This window comes from Vespula vulgaris, chromosome 18, assembly GCF_905475345.1.
Source record: "Vespula vulgaris chromosome 18, iyVesVulg1.1, whole genome shotgun sequence".
NCBI lineage: Eukaryota > Metazoa > Arthropoda > Insecta > Hymenoptera > Vespidae > Vespula > Vespula vulgaris.
This window is the reverse complement of record NC_066603.1, coordinates 3,095,001-3,119,808: the sequence shown is the minus strand read 5'-3', so window position 1 is coordinate 3,119,808 and position 24,808 is coordinate 3,095,001. Positions and strand designations below refer to the sequence as shown.

Sequence of the window (24,808 nt, the reverse complement as noted above, 5' to 3'; positions counted from 1 at the left end):
AATATTGCAACGAATCAAAATCAAATTCAATTGGTTTCTTTTTTTCCTTTCTTTCTTTCTTTTTTTTTTTTTTATTTTTATAAACATGATCGCATCTACAATATTGCGATACGTCGTTAAAATCTAACACTCTATTGCTATTCAATTTGTCAGTTCAGAAAATACTGAAATTCAAATTCTGACATTGGCGTGCGAAAGAATAATGTTATTAAATTATGCAAAAAAAAAAAAAAAGAAAGGAAGAAAAGGAAAAAAAAATCACACGGCCTGACACGTGTAACAATAAAACTAATATGATTCAGATTTTTTGAGAAGTTTTTTCGCTTATACCTTATGACAATAAATTATCAAAAATACCACCAAAAAAAAAAAGAGGGAGATCTAGCCATCGATAATATCGAAACATTAAATTCGATAAACAATTGATTCAATTTTTAATTGAAAAAATTTATAAGATGGAAAATTGAGAGACAATATATACATACATACATACATACATACATACATATATATATATATATATATATATATATAAAGTACATATAATAATATACATATTATAAAATTATACATATTATATATATTATAAGATTGTATATATTATACATATTAATAATATATAATATATATATGTTATAAGATATATATATATATAAACACACGATTTCTTAAATATGAAAAATATTTATATAATATCCCTAAACATCTATATCAATATTATATATAATATCCTTACCTCCGAATTACTGGTAGCTACGCTAGAGAGTCCAGGAGACATTGCACCAGTAGTAGGATCAGGACTAGCAGAGACCGGATTACCATGAGACAAAAGTCCCGGTGCACGTGGATACGAAGCTAGATGAGGATGCTGCGGTTTCTGATGATGAACCGTCGGTCCTGGTGGTGCACTGTGCACCACCATTGGTAGAACCGGTGCTGGTGGAACTGGTGCCGATGTTGCTGCTGCTGACGGTATTCCTCCAACATCCACCGGTGTTCCACCAGTACTACTATCGTTACCAGCACTACCAAGTACGGCATTTACTCCAGTACCACAATCAACTCCGCGAAAAGACTCTTGAAGGTATTGTCTCACTTGATTCTTCTGTTTCTGTACGACGTGATATCTCGTAGGATTCTCTAACAACGTACGCACCTGAAAATCGATTAATATAGTCAGTATCTGTCCTTTTAATTTTTGTTTCTTTATTGAAGTCGTTTTAATGTATATTTTTAATCGGATTTATGTGAATATATGTTTTAAAATTGCTCAATATTTTCATCAGAAATTGTTCTCTTCGTTTTCTATATAAAATTCATTTTAGTGTAATGCTATTATATAAATTTTATGAAGAACTGTTATATATATATATATATATATATATATATATATATATATATTACGAATTGATTAATAACTTTCTTGGGATGTTTTTTTTTTATAAATATTGAACTGTTTCGTTAAATAATGTTTATGTGTGTAATATGAATGTATATCACAGAAAAATATTAATCACATTTAGAGTTTCATTTACAATTTATATATGTATATATATAAATTTTGGATAATATATATAATATAATATTGATAATATATATAATAAATTATACACCAAAGGGAAACATTTAAATTCAATAAGTTGAAATTTAAAAATGTTAGAAAAATATTCTTGTATATTCAGATCCTTTAATAGTAATATCAGAGAGTTGAGGGCAATAACTCGATTAAAGAGTAAAAAATAAAAAGAATTATTATCGAAACGAACGATAATCTCGAAAATCGATATTTATTCGATCGTCTTTTATCGTCTGCTTAAAACTATCTCGTGACATCAACTTTAATGTATTTTTACTCTCTGCTTATGCATCTTATCTCTCACGATACGATGTATTTATATTTATGTAGTGTATTGTATCGTTGTCTTAAGAAAATAAAATATAATAATAATAATGATGATGATGATGATGATGATGATGATGATGATGATGATAAGGAATTACGAAAAAAAAAATAAACAAGTAAAAGACGATTCTATTTCTCATACTTTGTATCTGTTATTCTCTTAATTCATTTTATAAATTAAAAAAGAAAGTACGACCAATAATTTCTATTTCTACAATTATCTATAGTTATTTAATATTGTATATAACATATCAAAAATATAAAATATGAAATATATTTAACAAAAGAAAAAAAAAAAAAGAAATAATAATTTTTATACAAGATATCCTAATCGTTATTTCGAAAATTATCGAAAAAACCAATTGTTCGTATAACGTTATATAATGTCTCTTAAATAATATCAATTAAATATCAATTTTTATTTCGTGCCGTTTGTTGTGTAATCCGAAAAAAAGCGAATTTTATGAGATATATCGATATTTCTTTTTCAATATAATTATAATAAATATAAATAAAATAAGAAGATAATATTTATATAAAATATCGCAATAATTACTTCTATGATTATAAAATCAAAAAAAAAAAGAATTATCTAACATTATGTAACATATATTTAAAATAACATCAATGAAATATCAATTTTTATACTTCGCGTCATTTCGATAGAATTTCCTAAAATAATATCCTCGTAATTAAAAAAAAAAAATAAAATAAGATAAAATTATTACAGAATATTATATCTCAGAAAATTTGTCTATTTGGTTTTTTATTATAATACTAATGTAACAAAAGAAACGAAAAAAAAACAGAAAAAAAAGAACGAACGAACGAACGAACGAATAAAGATAATACAAGAAAAAAGAAAAAAAAGGAGAGAAAAAAAAGGAAGAAAAAGGAGAGAAGTATCGAAGATAAGCAATTCCTTTATTTTAACGTTAAGACCATTGCGAGCTGGCTTTTGATGTTGGGCGACGATGCGATTATACAATGCATCCAGATAACATCGATGGAACTAGTAACTGGCATAACAGTATCGCACGATTGTCAATATAACCGTATGCCGGTTGTGCAAACGACATCGTCGTTCGAACGCACACAAATACATATACATACAGAGAATATCTATGTCCATGAATGTTATGCAAACCGTTCGCTTTCGAATATCGCTGGGGGAAAAAAAAAGAAAAAAAAAAAAAAGAAAAAAAAGAAACTTGAAACAATCGAAACTATTCAAAATCTACATACACGTAAATTGGTAACAACGATCGCCATCTTTTATTATAATATACGAAATATTAATAATAATTATTTCAAGCAATCGATTCTTTTTTTAATTTCTTCTTTCTGTTTTTTTTTTTCAAATTCTTCTTACTTATTTATTTATTTAATAAACTTTAATAAATGATAGAATAATAAAAGTGCATTCTGCATGCACTTATTAGACTCGTAATCGATCGTTTATTAAGTCTATTTTTTTTATTTTTTATAATATTATTTTATGCTGTATGTTTTAATAAATTAGAAAAGTTCTGTTTGTATCGATACGTATATTAAATCAGTTTAAATGTTAAGAAGATTAATTTGATATCTTTCGAGGGAAAGAAATGAAAAAAAAATTGAAAGAAAAAACGAAACGATAAATTGATTGGAAATAATAGGAAATGATTGATTCGAATGAAACTTACTTGTAAAACTTGCGGTGGTACATCGACGCCAATGGTCGACAAAGGCGTAGGAGGTACAGGTCTGGGATGTGCAGCTGCTGGTCTCTGTTGTTGCAAGCTTTGTCGAAACTCAGCTTCTCGTCTCTCTTGTTCCTGCAGCTGCTCTCGCATCAGCTGCAGTTTCAATTGCGTTCGCGAAGTCGGTGTCGCGGTTTTGAATGTCGGTGGACTGAAAGAATAAAAAAAAATATATATATATATATATATGAATCAACAAAATATCAATAATCAACAAAATAATAATAATAATAATAATTTAATATATGACGTCGAAATAAAAAAATGAACTAAGTAAAAGTAAACAGACTTTTCTAAACTATAATATATATTATTTATTTACGATATACTAATTATACCGATATATATGTATGTATGTATGTATGTAAACTACTGTAATATAATAGCGAATAATACAAAAAAAAAGAATTGATTAAATAATTAATTAATTAAAAAGGGAAAAATGCAGAATGAAAAAAGAAAAAAGAAGAAGAGAAAAAAAAAGAAAAAGGAAGATGCAAGAAAAAATTCATCTGCAAACTATAAAGTATCTTCAAAATATTTGATTACAGATTTATGTCTATCTTATCAGAATCATGTAAATTAGGTCGAACGTGAGATAAACACGAAGAAAATTCAAAACATACGAAAACTGTAATTTAATCATTACGACGGTACAACTAATTAAGCAACAACTAATTATCAAGAAAATAACCAATTAATTATATATACGATTGGATGTCGATAAAACTCATTTTTATTTCAAATAAATTCACGAAGATACCTCGCTTGATAATAATTACTTATTAACCCACCCAGTATATTCCTAGATAGGTATATCACAAATACAATATCATTAAAAGTCAATTAGAATTTCAGCACGTCGAATAAGTTAATAAATAAGTAAGTAGTAAGTAATATGTCCTCGGTTGATCACTTTTGGTCGGTAAAGTAGAGACCGTTCAATCGAAATGAACTCTAAATCTGAAAGACATTCCCAATTTGGGAACATGGCCAAATTGTGGCCATAAGAAAACCAAAATAGAGAGATTGTGCAATTTGGACAGAGTTTTGCTTTCCGTTTCTCGAGACGCTTCTATCTCTATCTCTATCTCTTTCTCTTTTTCTCTCACTATCTTTATCTCTATTTCCTTCTCTCTCTCTCTCTCTCTCTCTCTCTCTCTCTCTCTCTCTCTCTCTCTCTCTTTCTCTTTCTCTCTCTCTTTCTCTTACACATCATAAAAAATATGGATCGAGATTTGACCGAGCTTTAAAATGTTCTTATAGGTACACTTTCGTTTCATACATTTATCATTTAAATATATATATAAGAGAAAGAACAGAAAGAGAAAAAGATATATATATATATATATATATATATATATATATATATATATATATAGAGAGAGAGAGAGAGAGAGAGAAAGAGAGAGAAAGTTACATAAGTAAGATTCCACTTTGTGGAAGAGAGACGAAATCGTGCCTCGAATACACGCGTCGGGCCGCTCGATATGGATTATGCTAAGTACGATAAATAGTATATGCTAAGCGAGATAAGAGATAAATACGAGAAGTGTACGTCTCGTTTATTTAACGTGCGAGACGTCTCTCCTTTATCGTTACCCGGTTTACCTGCTCACACGGATTTCTGCTCGGCTAAACGTACGTTTTACCAGACCTATTCAACTTTTTGTTTTTCTTCTTTTGCTTTTGTTTTTTTGTTTTTGTTTTTTGCTTTTATCTTACTTGCTTCTTTTTTATTTTATTCTATCTTTTCTTTGTTCTCTTTCTTTCTGTTTTTTTTTGTCTTTTTCTTTTTTTTTTTTTTTTCGTTATTTTTGCTTCCTTCCACATGTACTCTCTCTCTTTCTCTATCTCTCTCTCTCTATCTCTCTTATTACAAAATACCTATATATTATATACATATAATACTTATTATTTTCTCAAGATAATTACATAATATAAATATACATATATATATATTCTTTTTTTCAATAAACATATATATATATATATATATATATATATTAATAAACGAACACACAAATCTTTCGAAGATAATTTCACTTCTGATAAATTACCAACTTATAGATCCATATTCAATTTACATAAATGATTATACTATTATTACACACGTACATGCATCTTATGAATATATATATATATATATATATATATATGCATACATGCATACATACATATATGCATACATACATATACAATCGAAACGATAGAAGATTAGATTCGCCTTTGGCTGAGGTTGCATCGTCACATGCATGAACACATAAGGCGATTGCTACGCCGTCTAATCACGAGCTAGAACAATGAGAAGACATTTGCATATATTCGTATCTAATGACTGACTTCGTTAAGGGCTCCTAATTTCAGTAGAACCGTATTTATGAGTTTCCCATCCTTTTCCCTTCGTATTTAATATTTCTATATCGTTTACGAACGATGATTCTACAAAAAGAATAATTTTTTTCTTTTTCTTTAATCGAAAAAAAAAATAGGAAGAAAAAGAAGAAGAAGAAGAAGAAGGAAAAGAAAAAGAAGGACAAAAAGAAAATTAAGAGATACAAAAAGAAAAAAAGGAAAGAAACCTAACGTAAAATACCTTGTAATAATTTTTCTATTTTATTTTTTCATTTCTTTTTTTTTCTTTTTTTTTTCATTTATCTATCCTCACGTTGATTCTTCTTTGAACAGATTTTGTGGTTGACTTTAACGATTGGGTAATAAATTTTACGATCTAATGGAGTTAATTGTGTTCGTTCGTCGTTAAAAAAAAAGTTATTATTTACTGTTGAGTAGGAATAAAAGTTAAAAAGAAAAAAAAAAAAGGAAAGAAGAAATAATAAAAAGGAAAAAATGAAATCAAGAAAGAACACACGAGAATTGAGTGAAATAGTTCAAAGTAAAGAGTATATTCTCTCTCTCTTTCTCTCTCTCTCTCTCTCTCTCTCTCTCTCTCTCTCTCTATTCTATCTCTATCTCTATCTCTATTTCATAATTTTTCTTTATTTAAGTAACGACACAACAAAGTAACACAGAGCTTCAACTAAACTCAAACCGAAAACGTTTCCATAATCCGATTGCAACTGTTGAACTAGCGATCTGAGTGAGTGAAAATTCCTGGAGAGTGGTGCTCCCAGCATTGTTGATTTTAACGGATTAGGTATGGTTCTAACGTCGGTTTAAAACGTAACACGATGAACTCGAATATTCTACGAATGCGCATAATCATCGACGTTCAAACAATTAACTCATCAAGAGAAATTCATATTTCGTTATTAGAATTAGAAAACGTGTCGCTATTGATAAAAGTTAAAAGAATTTAAACTGTAATAATAATAATTATTATAATGATATATATATTAATATAATGTTCATTAATTTCATGTTTAAATTGGGACCAGTTGATAAAAAGAAAATGATTAAACGCGTAACTTGCATCACTTATTAAAATTAAGTGGTTAACATTTTTATTTAAATTAAAATTATTATTATTATTATTAAGTGTTTTGAGAAGAAATAAAAATTTCGAAAAAGAGATGATGAGAATATTCTTACGTTTGAATTCGTTTAATCGATATAATTACTCCTTTCAATTTTGAGTCCGAGTAACAGCTGACTCACATTTTATACACGCACATACACATATATAAAAAAAACATAAAAGATTTTCATTACTTGCATATATCGACGAAACGGAAAACTCTGTGAAATAGCTGCGATAAATATAACATTCTTCCCCGTCTAATCAATTAACAATTATTATTACATTTGAAACATTTGTATTATAAAACCAATACGATTCAAAGATACTTCGTATCGTATTAAAAAGAAACACCCGGTATATTTCGATGTAGAATCATAATACCGAATTTAGTGCATGTATAAAGAACAACGTAGATCGCTTATGGCAGCTTCATGCAAATATATATCCTCTTCTCTAGCTCTTTCTTATCCTCCCTCTATCGCGAACGAGGATTTTCTACGAAGAGCAGATATTACACGATGTTGTGTCCCTCCTCTTTTCTTTCTCTTTCTCTCTCTCTCTCTCTCTTTTTCTCTCTTTCATTCTTTCACTCACTCACTCACTCACTCACTCACTCACTCATTTTTTCCCTCTTTCTCTCATTAAGAGAGATAACGACGTTAATATCATTAGTTTTACAAAGAACAATTCCTCTATTTCCTATTTGGTATATTTTTATATCTTCAGTTAATAGATAATGGTATAATGTAGATAATTAATAATAGATACTGTAAAATAATTATTTGTATGTATTATTATAATATTGTAATATTTATAATATACATATATTATTATGTTATTTATTATTATTATATTGTGTTATTATATATTATTATTTATTATTAATATAATAATATTATATATATATTTATTTATTGATATATGTATATAATAATATAACGATATTAATATCATTAGTTTTACGAAGAAACAACGTATTTTTTATTCAGCATATTTTTATAATTCAAATTAATAGATTATGATATAATGTAGAGAATTAATAATGAATAATATAAAATAATTATTCGTATGTATCATAATTTATGAATAATTTTATCGACTTAAATTTATTATACGATAACGATTATTATTTTATATTTATTAATTATATTCTATATCATTTTATGTATCATTATATGTTCTATTTTATATTATCGTTAATTGTTAACAAAAAAAAAAAAAAAAAGAATTGCAGAATAATAAAGCAGAATGTAATTTCAATATTTTAAAATTATTATCAATTGAAAGAAAATATTATTTTAACCCGGTGAAATAAATTTATCTTTATTGAAAATGTCAACTTACAATGAAAAAGAGATTTCGTCTATTGCACTAATATTAACGATATAAAAATATCGAATAATTTCTAATATCGTTACTTTAACGTTAGAGAAAATGAGAAAATAGATAGAAGGGGTGGGTAGAGGGTGGAGACTCTTACGATATTACTTTAGAACCTTACGAACACAAATTTCGAGTCGAGTAGAAAATATAAAAGATGAGATCTTATTATAATATATCCTATTAACATAATCTAAATAGATTAAGAATAGCTCTTTATAAAGTATCTTGATATCTAATGATATAATAACATTGTCAAACTAATTGCAAGTTAACGTTAACGAGCTAATCACTATCGGAAAAAAGAAAACAAAAAAAATATATATATATGAAATGAAGTATAATTACTAAAAGATTCATGATCATATAATTCCAATAATAATAATAATAATAATAATAATAATAATAATAATAATAATAATAATAATAATAACGATGATAATATCTAAAATTAATAATAATATTCTGATAACAGATCAATTGAAATAAGAGTTTCCAAAGAAACACTTTAATTAATTATAATAATATTAACATAATTTAAAGAGATTAACAAGCGCGAATAACAATTGATTTTCTAGAAAGACAAACGATTAACAAATTTGCATTAGAATAATAATATTATATATAAATATATATATATTATAATAATGAAATTAATAATAATATTCTAATCATCGAAATAAACTAATTCGATACGATAGTATATACACGAATAACGTATAACGAAACGTCAATTACAACATGACATATCTAATTTCCAAATAAAAGCCTTAACAATTAAACAATAATCATTATATCAACGATTCGACCGATATAAAAGAAAATAAACGAATAAATGAACAAACGAATGAACGAACGAACCAACCAACCAACCAAATCAAAAGAGAAAGAGAAAGAAAGAACAAAAAGCAAAAAAATTTCTTGTCCACTGTCGCATACGTACACATGTCGTTAACATAACGTCTAAACCATAATGAGTTTAGTCGGTAGTAGAAAATGTTAAAAATTTGAGTCGAGTGGTACCAGCGTGTAAGTACACTTTGAGAGAAACGAAAACGAAACGCAAACGAAAACGAAAACGAAAACGAAAAGGAGAAAAGAAACAAAAAAGAAAAACCAAAATGAAAATCGTCGTCGTCGTCATCGTCGTCGTCGTATGTTATATGCTCGTCGGTAAATCTCGTCGACGTTGATTTCTCTCGAGCATGGAAAACGTATGTTAAATCCAAGACACTCGATTAATATTCGCGCTAACGAATCCTATCGTTTAAATGTGTGAGAGTTAGGCCGAGTGTTGGTCCATTACAACCACCCCCATTTTCAGCTTCATCCCCCACCCTCACCCTCGTCTCCATCATCATCATCATCAGTACCTACACCTACGACTGTACCAACACATAAACTTAAACGTACAGTAGGCTTACACGTACATCTGTTAGCACGGTTACTATTAGCACCCCTAGCAATGTTAAACACAAGCATATCTCATCAGCCGGTGTAGCCAGCTTTTACCACATTTTCCATTTCTTCATTACAAATTTAGAACGTTAATTTCGATTACGTCTGCGAATTGATCATAAAGGTCGGTCTACACGAAGAGAGTAGACCGTGTTAACCCAGCCAAGCCGATTTTAATTAGAGACCAAAAGGTGATTAAGGCGAACAAGCGATACAGAAGTAACCCCCCCACTATTTCTGCTAAGTGCAATCCTAACGTAGTTAACGTACGTAGGTACGTAGGTAGAAGACTTTAGAGAGAAAGAGACAGAGAGGGAGGGGGGGAGAGAGAGAGAGAGAGAGAGAGAGACAAAAAGGGAGAGAGAGAGAAAGAGAGCTCGCGAACGTACTTACTCGTACGGTTTTTGTAAATTTAATAAGAAAATAAAAGAAAAAAAAAGAGAAAGGAAATTAGACCAAGTAGAAAAGAATATATTTTCAATTGGAATTATATATATGTGTGTGTGTGTGTATATATATAGATTTATTGTATGTAGGTATGTATACATTTATATATGTATTTATTGTACGTACGTATGTATATATTTATTTATTTATTTATTTATGTATATATAAAGATATATATTGTGTGTGTGTGTGTGTGTGTGTATTTATATATGTATGTACATATGTTAACACACAGGTGATCATACAAATTAAGAGCCGATTGAATATCTCGTTTGTTAGTAAAAATAGAACGAAAAAAAAAATAAAAATAAAAAGAAATTATATTAAAAAAAATCCTTGGCGATTTCACTCGTCAAATATTTTGATATTTAAAAATGAAACAAAATCCGACCTCTCGATTAAACCAGAAATATAATGATTTTGTTACTTTTTCTTATGGATATTTTTCTTATCCATATTTTTTGTTTAATTCATTCAATATTTCGATCGACTGTCTTGAAATAATTATTAAACAAGTATGATCCTTGCTAAAGTTGATAATTGATACACATGCACACAACGTATTACATACATGTGCAAGAGATCCTATACATGAAAGATAAAAATAAGAAAAGAGAAACAAGGAAGAAAGAATAGAAAAAAGTTTATAAAAAGAAATCTTCGTACGATTTATCTTTACATACATATAAATAAATATATACATACATGCATGCATACATACATATATACATACATACATAATACATATGTAATGGATCGTAGATGAAAGGTGAAAAGGAACGGAAAAATCAGTTGGTTCTTGCAACCCAAAGAATAGGAAAATCCTCGTATTCGTATTTCTCTGAACTCTTCCTAAGGGAAAATTCAGAAATGTAAACGCGTAAGTTACGTGTAAGTTACGAAAAATAGACATAGAAAGAGCAAGAGCGAGAACATGAGAGTGAGCGTGAGCAAGAGTGAGAAAGAGAGATATAGAAAAAGATAGAGATAGAGAGAGATAGAGAGAGATGGATAGATAGATAGAGAGAGAGAAAGAGAGAGAGAGAATTCAAAAAGTTTCGAAGATATCCGTCGACGAAACTTCGACGTTGGCGGGTCATGAGGGCTGAGTTTCACAAGATTTTGCATAGCGAAGGTAAAAACGAAGCGCGACGAAAAACTTTTCGAAGAAGAAACGTTCCTTCGAACGGAGCAAGAACGCTTTACGATCTATTCATACTTCTCTACATAGTAACTCTCAACGATGTTTCATGACTACGAGTGAGTGAATCAAAATGTGTGTGTGTGTGTGTGTGTATGTGTGTGTACGTGTGAGGGGAGGGAGATACTCGAATTTTATCTAAACTTTTCTCTTCGAATCGTACGATCGATGAAAATGATAATACTGTTCAGTATAATATTATAAAAGGAGATAAAAATGATATCTTTAACGTAAATTTCTTTCTCTTTTTTTTTCTTTTTTTTTTCTTTTTTTTTTTTTTTTTGACGTTGATATACCTTGTAAAAATTAAATAGTACGTAAAGTAATACGAAACGTATAAATTAAATGGTACGATTAAGAGAGAGAGAGAGAGAGAGAGAGAGGGTGGGGGATGTACTTGAATTTTGATCTAAATTTTCTTCTTCGATTCGAACGATCGACGAAAATGATCGAAAGTGATTTTTATTAAATCACTTAATAATCTTCGAATTGTTAAATAATTTTTATGAGTATCGATTAATAAAAATTTGTTATAATTGTATTCAAATAATTTTCAACTTTATCAGACAAATATAATAATAATGATAATAGTAATAATAATAATGATGATAATAATAATAAACTTTAATTCAATAATCATTAATCGTTATTATATTAAACAATTTGGTATTCTTTCAAGAAAAACAAAAATAAAACCAGAACTGAATTATAGAAAAAGACAATGAAGTGAACAAATTTAGATCAATCGGTCAACGCGTGTAAAATGTAAATCGAAAAAAAAGAGAAAAGAGAAGAATAAAAAATTAAAAAAAAAAATACATAACGAAACGAAACGAAAAAAAAAAACATGTATAATGTATATAAAATAAAGGTCGAAAACGTTGAATAATCGATGATCGAAAGATGACGCACGTCGAATGAATTTCCTAGTCTGTTGCCAAAATTTCTCGTAGTTGTAATAGTTCATAGTATCAGTATCAGCATCAATACTAATAGAAAGTAATAATAATACAGTTACTACTACTATTACTACTATTGATAGTAATGTAGTAGTTCAATGTACAGTATCAGTATTTAGTATCGATACTAACAGAGGTTAATACTATTATTATTATTACTACTAGTACTGTTACTACTACTAGTAGTAACGGAATCAGATTCCTCTTAAACGGTTTGCATAATCCCTCTCTTTCTCGTACTAATTCTATCTCTTTCTCCAGTTACTCTCTCTCTCACCCTCTCTCCTTCTTCTCTTTCAGTTTCCATACTTTCCATGCTTCTCAACGAGATGAACGCGAAACGTTGCATAGCACGAAAAGCGTCTGCGACCGAGCGAAACGCCGGTGTCGCGTTAAATCGACTCTCGAGTCTATCTCTCGCGTCACGTACGAAACGAAACGAAACGAAACGAGACGAGAGGAGACGAGAAGAGGCGAGAGGAGACGAGAAGAGGCGAGAGGAGACGAGAAGAGGCGAGAGGAGACGAGAGGAAGCGAGAAGAGACGAGAAGAGACGAGAGGAGACGAGAAGAGACGAGAAGAGACGAGAGGAGACGAGAGGAGACGAGAGGAAACGAGAGGAGACGAGATGAGACGAGAAACGAAAGAAGGAATCTCCTGAGAGATACACGTGCAGCGTATTCACGTTTTCTATGTTAATAAAACGTCGAAAGTGATTTCTTCGAGAATTAATGAATAGAATCAGTAGTCGACCTCATCGTTCTCGTTTAATCTTAGTTTAGTTTTTAATTAAAAAAATTGTTAAGAAACATTGATCGGTTCGTATATATTGATAAAATGTCAAGGATGATATTTGGAAAATTTATGAATGTATTAATGAATTTAAAAAGGCGAACGAACGAAGCTAATTTCTCTGTGTTTAATTCGACTAAATTTTGTTTAGAAATTAGATAAGAATATATGCGATGATTTAAATGTAATTTGAATATAACTCATGTCGATGTTTACTATGTCGATAAAATGTCGAAAATGAGCTATTCGGAACGATATTTTCTTTGTTAATTCAATTCGTTTGTTTTAGTTTAGAAATTAGATAAGAAAATAAACGATGATTAGATATAATTTGAATATAATTTGTATTCATATTTCCTACGTTGATAAAATGTCAAAAATGATTACTTTGAGAATCGAATGAAGGATGATAAAAAGGTCCCTAATTTCGCTTAATTTCTTTAGATTATTTTTTAGAAATTAGCTAAGAAAAAATACGATAATTAAATATAATTTCAATATCACTTGTATTGTTCTTTCTATCTCGATAAAATGTCGAAAGTGATACTTGAAGAATTTAATGAATAAAACGAGGAGATTAAAAAAAAATAGAAAATGTTTTCGTTCGTGATACTTATCGTTGGTTAAATTAAAATTAGGAAATAGATAAATTTGATTTGTTTCAGAACTATATATATATATATATATATATATATATATATATATATATATATATATATATATAAAATCTTTATTTGTGTTTTTTACGTTGATAAAACGTCGAGAATGATATTTGAAGAATTAATGAATAAAATAAGGAGTTTAGAAAAGAATGACAAATGTTTTCGTTCGTTATTATATTTACCGTTGATTAAATTTTGATTAGAAAATAGATAAATTTGATTTGTTTTAGGACTATATATAAATCTGTGTTTGCTTTTTCTGTATTGATAAAATTTCAAATGAGATTCCTCTTGGTGAATGAATGGAAAAAAAAACGAACATAAAAAAAGCAAACGAATAAAAGAATTTCGAAATAAAAAGTAAAAAAAAAAAAAAGAAAGGAAAAAGAAACGCGTAAAATTATCCTGGATCGATTTTGTCTCGTTTTAGATTTTGTTTGTATGACAGATAAATTTAGTTTATTTTGTTTCGAAATAAAACGAGAATTATATGTAAGTTCGTATTGATGCGTTCTATATTTACGAAATGTCGCAAATTATTCATGAATGAATAAAATAATGAAATTTCGAAAGTCAAATGTCTAAAATTATCTTCGATCGTTTTTGTCTCGTTGAAATTTTGTTTGTATATACTAGATAAACTTGATTTATTTTCTATCAAAATAAAACGATGATTAAATATAATTTCCATTGACGTTCTCTATATTGACAAAATTTCGAAAGTTAATATTGGAAATTTAATGAATAAAAAAGAAAAAGGAAAAACAAATTTTTTAAACAGGATGTCGTTACGTTCTACTTCGTTGAAAAGTTTTCTTAAAAAATTACATGAATCCTCGTATTTTATTTCAAACAAAGCGAATTCTCTTTTTATTTTTCATTAATAATCCACACAAATTATTGATTCGATACAATTAAAAACAAGGAAGTAATAATAATAATAATAATATGAATTCCTTTTTTCTTCTAAAAAAAAAATATAATTCGACTATAATATCTTTAATCTTGAAGAATCAATAAAAAACAAAAGCGAGCATTATAAAAAATTTGTATTAAAAAAAAAAAGTTAAAAAACATCTTGCATATATTTAGATCGGAATTATTTACTTGAGAAAAACTTAAATTAATCTTTAAAACATTAAAATCTCTTGCAAATAATAAAAATAAAAAATATATATATATATACGATCTTGAAGAATAAGATGAAAATAGATTTCGTGATATCAAAACGATGATTTGGATTTGTCGTTAAATAAATTATTAAATCATCGCTCGAATAAAAATAATTTCTATAAAAGCGATACGAAATTAGAATTTGTTGAGAGATTGGTTTGCCTAACGTGTAGGCAACCCAGCTTACGTTCGAGAACGAACATTTGCGCCAGGTGAAAACGACAACGACAACGATAACGAAAGCAAAAGGAAAAAAGAAAACGAACCGACGATAAATTACATTTTAACGTTAACTTCTAATAATAAAATACGCATACGCGCACACACATATAAACGTTTTATACAATTTTTTAAATATAAATTCTATATAATTTTCATATGATTTTTATAAATCAAAAAAATATGTTTAATCAATTTATTAACGACGACGACGAAACCGACGTAAACAAAATGGAAGTGAACCGACGATAAATTGCGCTTTAACCTAAGAAAATATCTATCTTCTAAACATAAAATAATACTATACACACACACACACACATATAGATTTTATATAATTAATATTTTTTAATATATAAATTTCATATAATTTTCATATATCAAAGAATTTACCTAATAACCTTCGATCAATTTCTTATCTATTATTCAAAAATACTAAAGAGAAATAATCGAAAAAATAAATAAAAAAAAGTATATAAGAGAGGATATGAATAAAATAATAATAAATAAAAAAAAAAGAAAAGAAAGACATAAAAATGTTCGAAACACCTTTTTTATCTCGTTTCGCTTCTTTCTTCTTTTTCGTTTTCTTTTCCTTTTTCTTTTTTTATTATTTGTAAAAAGAAAATGAAACAAAAATCATACGAAACGTAAGGCATTCTTTCAATGATTCTTTGTTATATGAACGATAATTAAGGTCTCACCGAGTAAGTACTTATGTGTATCAACGCCGAAAATACACGAAAATTGAATTATGTGGAGCCACGTTACGCTACTTAACGCTGTTAGGTGCTCGGTACATTCGTGACACGCGCCATCGCTCATTATCCGTAATTACACCTTGGGCGCTTCTATCGTCTCTCAACTTCCCCACCATCTCCCTTTCCCCCACCACTACCATCACTACCACCACCTCCACTACCTACCACTTCCACCCCTTTCCGTTTCATGTAAACCACTAACTAGGTTATTCTACATATACGTGTGTGTGTGTGTAATATATATAAAATATATACACATATATATGTGTATATATATATATATATTATGTTATATATAATATATTAGGATGTTTACTACAAATGTATATACATGTATATTAGAACATATACTACTAATGTATTATACATGTATATTAGAATGTATACCGTTAATGGTATATACGTGTATATTACATTTGTATATTACGAATATACTAATGAATTTTTAATGAATTTGTAATCTTATTAGAATATCAAAATTATGAAATAATATATAAGGAATATATAAATAAGCAAATAAATAGTTCGTATGATAATTACCGTGTTAATACCAATGAGAGGAAATAAATAAATATATGAATATATAAAAAAGATAATAATATATAAAGATTGATTTCACGTGAAATAAAACGTGTTTAAGTGTATGATGCACATGAATATTGTCTTTTCATTCGGAAAATTGCGCAAGTGTTGTGCGAAATTCAGCTCGTAATTTTCAACACCTACGTACACAAGCACATATACGCACTATATATAAATATAAATATATATATATATATATATATATATATATATATATATATGTGCGCACACATATATGATGTAAAAGCGTATAGCCATTTATTGAACATGGCTATATATTGGCTATTGCATTGAACATATCTACGAATGAACGAACGAACGATCGATCGATCGAAACTATGATATCGATTCGAGTTATGCAAATAAAAGCATAAACTCGAAATGGAACGATAGTCGTTATTTTCGTATGACGTTAATGTTAATATTACTATCCCATAACCAAAACAGGAACAGTATTAGAGTTGCTAACATGTAAAAATTAGAAACAAGATACCGTGATTGCTATAAGTATTTAAATAAAAAATAAAAAAAAAACAGATTATATGAACAAACAATGAATCTTGAATATCATCCAGAATATTTTTAAATACATTATAAATTCTTTAATATTTGATTAATTAATATTTAATAATATTTTGCACGTCTTATAATCTTTCATAATTGTAATTTATAATTATTAACTTTTTTTGAGAATGAGAATATGGAAACATTATATAAATATTACGTACATATACATATGTGTAATTAAAAATTACAAATTAAAATTTAGAAAGATTATAAGATATAAAAATATATATATTTAATTATAAAACCTTATAAATAATGCATAATATTTTGACATAATAAAAAACGTTCACAAATTATAATATTCTAATATTAGAAACCTTGCAAATATTATAATCCTTTCAATAGAATAAAACTTGCAAAGAAAAAGAAAATATTCAGATATTTTGATATCAATCTATGAAACCATGCAAACTAATAATATTTTAATAATATATAAAAAAAATAATATACATATACAATAAAACAATATTAAAATATTCTAAATAATCCGACTTAAGATCTCGAAAGAAGATTCAGCAACAAATCTAACAGATTGAACAATACTAATAAAAAAGAAAAGAAAAAAAAATATGAAAACATTAAAAATAATTATAATAACAGATATAATTTCTTTGATAATTAATAGCCGATTAATCGAGAGAAATGACAATGTTACTATCATCGTGTTACGTCGAAAGTGAATTACAAATCAAACAGCGGGATCCTCGAATAGCATTGAATCGCGTTCGATGGTGAATCAGGTAGTATAATCGATAGTTGTCATCTCGTTGCTCTTGCTATCAAAGGCAACCGGTCTATCTCTCTGAGAGAAGACGTCTCTATCGATCAGAGTTGCACAGGATCCTTAACATAATCCCCATCCTGAGATTGTTACGATCAGTTCGAATCTGTCACTAACAGAAACCTGCTTTAGTCATGGTATATCTCTTGAGTCCCATACGAAACGACGAGAAGTCACTACTGTCACGATCGATTAACAAATTTTCCTTAAACATGCCAAGGACAACGACTATTAATCATAGTTTCCTATAAGTTTAACCTGTTAGTTATTTCTCAATATTTCGATTAAAATTCAATTTAATTTTCGATATAATAATTCTACCTGAGTTTCATAAATATGTTTATAAAAGAGAATATGCTTGCTTGAAAGAATTTAATAAAAAAAAAAGTCTGTTTGAAAGAATTTAATAAAAAAAAAGAAAGTCTGTTCTACGTATGAAACTTTGAAATTGAAAAAATGAAAGCACACGAAAAGTAACAAAGAGATAAAATTCGAGATATGGAATAATTGTAAAATTTGGTTTACAAGTAAAATTAAGTCTTCTTATTTTTGTATTGATTACAATTGCGATTTAATGATATTGTAGATAAGTATGTATGTATGTATGTATGTATGTATGTATGTATGTATGTATATATTAATTAATTAAGAAAATATTTTTTTTAATTATTTTCTATATTTGAATTTCTTAATTAATGCATACATTTGAATTTTTTAATTAACATATACGTTTAAAATAAAAATTTCGTAATTGATGCATAACATTAATTAAGATCTTCTTCCTTTTAATAAATTGATAAATATTAAAGAATTTCTTAACAGAAACGATTAATATTATTATTTTAATCGAAGAAAATGATTAGTATTAGACACTTTAGACACAACTATTCAGCAGAGACGTTTTACCACGTTTGACTTATGGACGACTGCCGGGTGTATGTGTAACTCGAGTACGTCAAAAGTGCATGTGCAGCAAGGACGTTTAAATTTGGACTCAATGTTTACTGCCGATGTAGAAAGAGAGAGAGAGAGAGAGAAAGAGAGAAAAGAGAGAGAGAGAGAGAGAGAGAGAGAGAGAGAGAGAGAGAAACTATGCGTACTACTAATGTACACCGGTTTAAAACAAACTCACAAATTAGTCTCATAGAAAACATATTCTAAGGTAAACAGTAGAATTTTATTAACCTAATCTTTCATTTTTAATATAATAAATCTTTATACATGTATGTAAATTATAAGCATGTATAAATAAATAAATAAATATATATATATATACACATGACTGTGTGAGTACGATATTGTTACTTATTTTATTTTCAATTTCGAAATATATTACTCGTTTACTTAATTTTTCTTTTTTATTTTATAATTTTAAGTAACAAGCATCATTGAGCATAATGTAAAAAAATATAATGAAATTATTATAATCAATTCGTAATTATTATTTTGATATTCAATTTGAATGTTACTTTCTTCTTCTTCTTTTTCTTATATAACAATTTGAAATAACAAAATCGCATTGGAAAAACTAATAAACTAAGTATGTAATTTATTCGTAAATATAATTGTTACTCTCATGTAATTATTTTTTATTTTTTTTTTTTATTAAATTCATATCGTTTATAGCGATTAGAATTAGACATTTTGTTTAATAATTATAAATACAACAAGTACATATATGACAATCGATTTATATTAAAGACAAATGTAATGTAACATTGCGTAACGAAATTTTTCTTTACCAATACTAATGTATTAGATATTGGTATTATGTCGTATTCAATAATCGCACGTTTAAACGTGCGACCTTGATTTAAATGTTTAATGCTTCTTGATAAAAAAATTAATTAAAAATATGCAAACAATTCGAGATAATATTTCCGTCTTCCTCTCTCTCTCTCCCCTCTCCTTCTGTTTCATTTCCTCTCTCTCTCTCTCTCTCTCTCTCTCTCTCTCTCTCTCTCTCTCTCTCTCTCTCTCTCTTTTTTCTCTCTCCACACGATTGGAATGTCGTTAACCATGATTCACTCTCGCCCTTGATAACTTCTCTTTTCTTCTATGGTATCGATCAAAGTTCTAGGAAAATTTCTCACATTCGTGACGTGTGTATATATGTATGTTATATATATACGTATGTATCTGTGTGTGTGTTTGTGTGTGTACACGTATGTATGTATGTATGTATGTATGTATGTATGTATGTATGTATGTATTTATTTATTTATTTATTTATTTATTTATATATTTATTTATATACGTATGTATATATGTATACGTAAGTATGTGAGATAATAAAACTTTTCCACTGCACTAACACATTAAAAGTTTCCTTCCAGAGTATTCTCCTGTTCTATCGTTAAAGTTTTGACCTAGTTCTATTTATCTATCTTCTATCCTTTTTCGTCTTTTTCCTTCCTCGTTTAATGGTAATTTCTAAACACCTCGATGTATGCATGTATCTGTTAGAGGTCGTCTAATCGTTTAATCAAAAATATCGGATAAAATTATCGAAGATACGTATCCTAACGCAGTTTTAATTTTTATTGTATATTATAATGTTCATTTATTTGTTTTATTTTATTTAAATGAAACAGAACGATTCGATTGAGAATGTACTTTATCTAATCACGATTTATAATGATAATTTAGAAATGTACAAATATTCCTACTGTTTCATTAATCAAGTTTTCCAATCAAATTTCCTATTACCTTAACAACATTTAATTCATCGCAAAGAGTCTTTAATTCCAATCTTGAGATGATATTTCTAATAAAATCCAGATTCTAAATAGAACGTAAAAATCTTCCTGATTGGAACGATCAAAGAAACTTTTGTTAATAAGCAAAAGAAAAAGAAAACAAGAAGAAAAAGAAAAGAACAAAAATCTCATTAAACTAAATTTCGAAAAAACTAAACCAGTCTCAAGAAAAAAACAAAATAATGGAGAACAACAAATAACAGAAAACTAATATTAGTTGTAATAGTAGTAACAATAGTAATAGTAATAGTAGTAATAGTAGTAATAGTAGTAGTAGTAGTAGTAGTAGTAGTTAATAATAGTAGTAGTAGTAGTAGTAGTAGTAGTAGTAGTAGTAGTAGTAGTAATAGTAATAGTAGTGTAGTAGTAACAGTAGCAATAATAGTAGTAATAGTAGCAGTAGTAATAATAGCAGTGTAGTAGTAAGAGTTAAAGTCTCTCTCTCTCTTTTTCTCTCACACAAACACACTCTCTCTTTCTCTCTCTCTCTCTCTCTCTCTCTCTCTCTCTCTCTCTCTCTCTCTCTGTCTGTGTCTCATAAGTCAAGTAAAACGAACATTAAAGGCTAATAGTAGGTGTTGGTTAGTCTCGATGAATTCAGTACCAGCCTTGCGGTCGAGTAACACGCATTGCTCTTGGCAGGGTAGCGATGTTGGCCGAGTGATTGTTCGATAATACGACGGGTGGTGGTGTCCTGTCGAAGATCGATGGGTCCATTTCTAAGATCATTCGTAGATCCTCGTCGATACCGATATGTACACGAACACTTTTCTCTTCTTCCGAAAGATTCTTTTGAAAGAAATCGAAGGTAGAATTTGTAAAAGAATTTCTAAACAACGGAGAAGAAGGAGAGGGTAACGAAGGTGGTGGTGGTGGTGGTGGTAATGGTAATGATAATGACGATGGTGGTGGTGGTGGTGGTGCTGGTATCGGTGTTGGTGCTGACGAAGGTGGAGGTGGAGGTGGTCCTCGTGTTGGTGGAGGTGCGGGTGGAGGTGGGGGAGGTGGTGGTGGTGGTGGTGGTGGAGGGGGTGGCAAGGATGGTGGCGGTGGTGTCGGAGACAAAGAAGATGGCCGTACGACAACGTCGTTTATTCGATCAAGTCGTGAAACGAGCTCCTCGAATTCGACGATCTGTCGCGCGGTTTCGAACGCGCCTTGCATGTCCTCCCCCCTCTTCTTCTTCTTCTTCTTCTTCTTTTTCTTCTTCTTTTTCTTCCTCCTCCTCCTCCTCCTCCTCCTTCTTCTTCTCCTCTTCCTCCTCCTCTTCTTCTATTTCTCGTCCTCCCTTCTCACCAATCCAAGGCCGCTTCGTGCTTCCCTATAAGAAAACGAAGGTCGAAACGACGTCGATCGGACGGCTCGACGAGGCGTCGCGACGCTACTAAAAATCAACCACGGCCGGCAACGTCTTTTGACTTTCGGCCCAGTGCGTATCGTCGCACATTGGTACACATCATTTCTGTTTTCTTGCCAAGATTTTCATCTCGCCACCTCGGCTCTCCCATTCTTCGTCTTTCTTCCTTCCTTCCTTCCCTTTCCCCTTCCCTTCTTCTTGTTCTTCTTATTCTTCTTCTTCTTATTTTTTTCTTCTTCTACTTCTTATTCTTCTTCTTTTTATTATTTTTCTTTTTTTCTTCTTCTTCTTCTTCTTCCTCGTGTTATTCTTACTTCTCTTATCGAACGATGCTTTCATTTCTCGGGACGTATTACGTTCACCTGACGTCACGTGGTTTTTGTTTTTTCATTTTGTTTTTTTTCTTCTTTCCATTTCTTTTTTATGTTTCGCGCGAAAAAAAAACGATTTAATAATATTTTTGTATGTTATTTATATGATCTTCTGTTATTAAGGAAATCTATCTATTTTTGTATTTGATATTCGTCCATTTGTTTTTTCAAATCGAATTATGTTATCTATATCTGTGTCTCTTTTTTTCTTTCTCTCTCTCTCTCTCTCTCTTTCTCTCATTGAAATCTATTATTTTTTATTTTGTATTATTAATGCATAGAGAATTCAATTAAAAAATGTAATCCATTTCGTTTAGAATTTCATTTATAATTTTTCCAAATTCGACGTTCCTATATTCCGATTTCGATAATAGTTATTTCAATAATTTCTTCAAGGAATATAATTGGAAGGTATATATAAAAATGGTAAATAAAAAATAAAATAAAAAAAGAAAATATCGAGTTGAAAAATTTCTTCCCTTCCATTCGTCCATTAATTCAATATGTTACTTCAATTAACAAATCATTATAGGAATTTTATAATAACTTTTAATTTCACTCGACTCGACAAATTTTATCATAAATTCCTTGTCCTTCTCAAACGAGATTTACATTTTCTTTTCGCTTGAAATTCAAGAAAATCGAATCAATTATGAGTGTAACTATTAAAACATTCGTTTTTTCGAAAAGTATATTGTTCATTTCTTTATTTTATATAAATTTACGCAAACATAAACGTACACATACACTCGCATGCACCTTTTTCTTTTTATATATAAAAAGGGAAAACACGTGAAATGTAACGTGAATGTACACATCTAACGCTTAGAATGTTTAAGATCTTGCATAACTTGAATATTTTATAAGATGACTCTCATTCATTCTCATATATGTGTGTATGTGTGTGTGTGTGTGTATACTTTAGAATAATTTTCCCGTTTCTTATTATACATACCAACAAGTAATACGTATTGAAGATCCGTGTATAAAACGCATTCTTCTAAATCTAATATTAAGAGTTAAACTAAACCTCCTTTCTAAGACATTCTCGAAGAACATTAACTTTCCTACGAGACACGTGGCATTAAGTATTCGCTAATCTTCCCTATCAGAGACGTTTCCATTCGATTAAAAGTTGAGAAAATCGTGAATATTAAGAAATATTTTATGTGATAGATACGCGAGATTAGAAAAAGGTAGGTTTTCTTGACATATTTATGATACATCTTGTGATTATAATCGAACGACGAAGTTAAAGGAAAAAAAAAAAATAAAAAGAGAAAAAAATTATGATAATTAAAATGATGACGATGGTGATAATGACAACAATAAAATAATACTAATAATATTAATAATAATAATAATAATAGTAATAATATCGAAAGAGAAATCAACTTTTTTATTTTTTCATTAATTTATCTAAAATCAATACACATGTACGTATACACGCACATACACACACATAGAAATTTCATCAAATGTCAACGACACCAATATATTTCATGAAAACGGATTCAATTACGTTTTCCATCAAGGATATTAACTCCTCCCGATGTCCAACCAAAATCCTTTAAAAGTAACACATACACGTACATATATATTCGATATAACCAATGTATAATAATGAATAATCTATTCCGAATATGACAAACACTTCGTCAATATATAAGATAACATAGAAGAATTATAATATAAAAAAAAATCGATGGATCAATTTGATCGAGAAAAATAATCGATTATTAATAATATAATTTTGCTAATAGATATTTAAATTAATTCGTAGATCATTAGAAAAAAAGAAATAAATATACCATAGCGATTCGAAGGAAACCATTATACTGATTAAATTTTGATAATACAGATCATGTCCTTGAAAGAAAGTCGGAATGAATCGATTTAGTTGTTAAAAAAGAAAAAATATTTTTTTTATATCAAACGTTTTAAAGTCGATGAAAATAAAATAACACATTGTCTCCTTTTTATTTGTTTGGAAAAAGAAAAAAAGAAAAGAAAATATAAGTGTGACAAAACAATTTGGTGCATTAGATTAGAAACGTTCGTACGTTTCTAATCTAAGCAGGTGTTTCCGAACAAATGCTCTTCTATTGCCATGTAAAATACCATTAGTATACCAGTATTCTCTAATTTCAGATGCTTTGAAAAATTCTTATGCCAACTATTCACAGTTGATACTACATTATTAATCGAATTCA

General features: G+C 28.5%; 1 protein-coding gene across 5 annotated transcripts in view; it reads right to left on the bottom strand.

Annotated features, from left to right (window-relative positions):
- Positions 1-24,808, bottom strand: part of LOC127070340 (microphthalmia-associated transcription factor) — a 136,048-nt gene that overhangs the window by 87,925 nt on the left and 23,315 nt on the right. For 3 of the 5 annotated variants that reach the window (XM_051008168.1, XM_051008169.1, XM_051008170.1), the window contains exons 2-4: positions 21,472-22,640; positions 3,589-3,796; positions 737-1,156 (exon numbers count right to left, since the gene is read on the bottom strand). In XM_051008168.1, coding sequence (XP_050864125.1) covers positions 737-1,156; positions 3,589-3,796; positions 21,472-22,031 — 1,188 coding nt within the window. In that variant the 5' untranslated portion in view covers positions 22,032-22,640. The remainder of the gene's footprint in view (positions 1-736; positions 1,157-3,588; positions 3,797-21,471; positions 22,641-24,808) is intronic. The other 2 variants (XM_051008171.1, XM_051008172.1) reach the window with 1 other exon arrangement.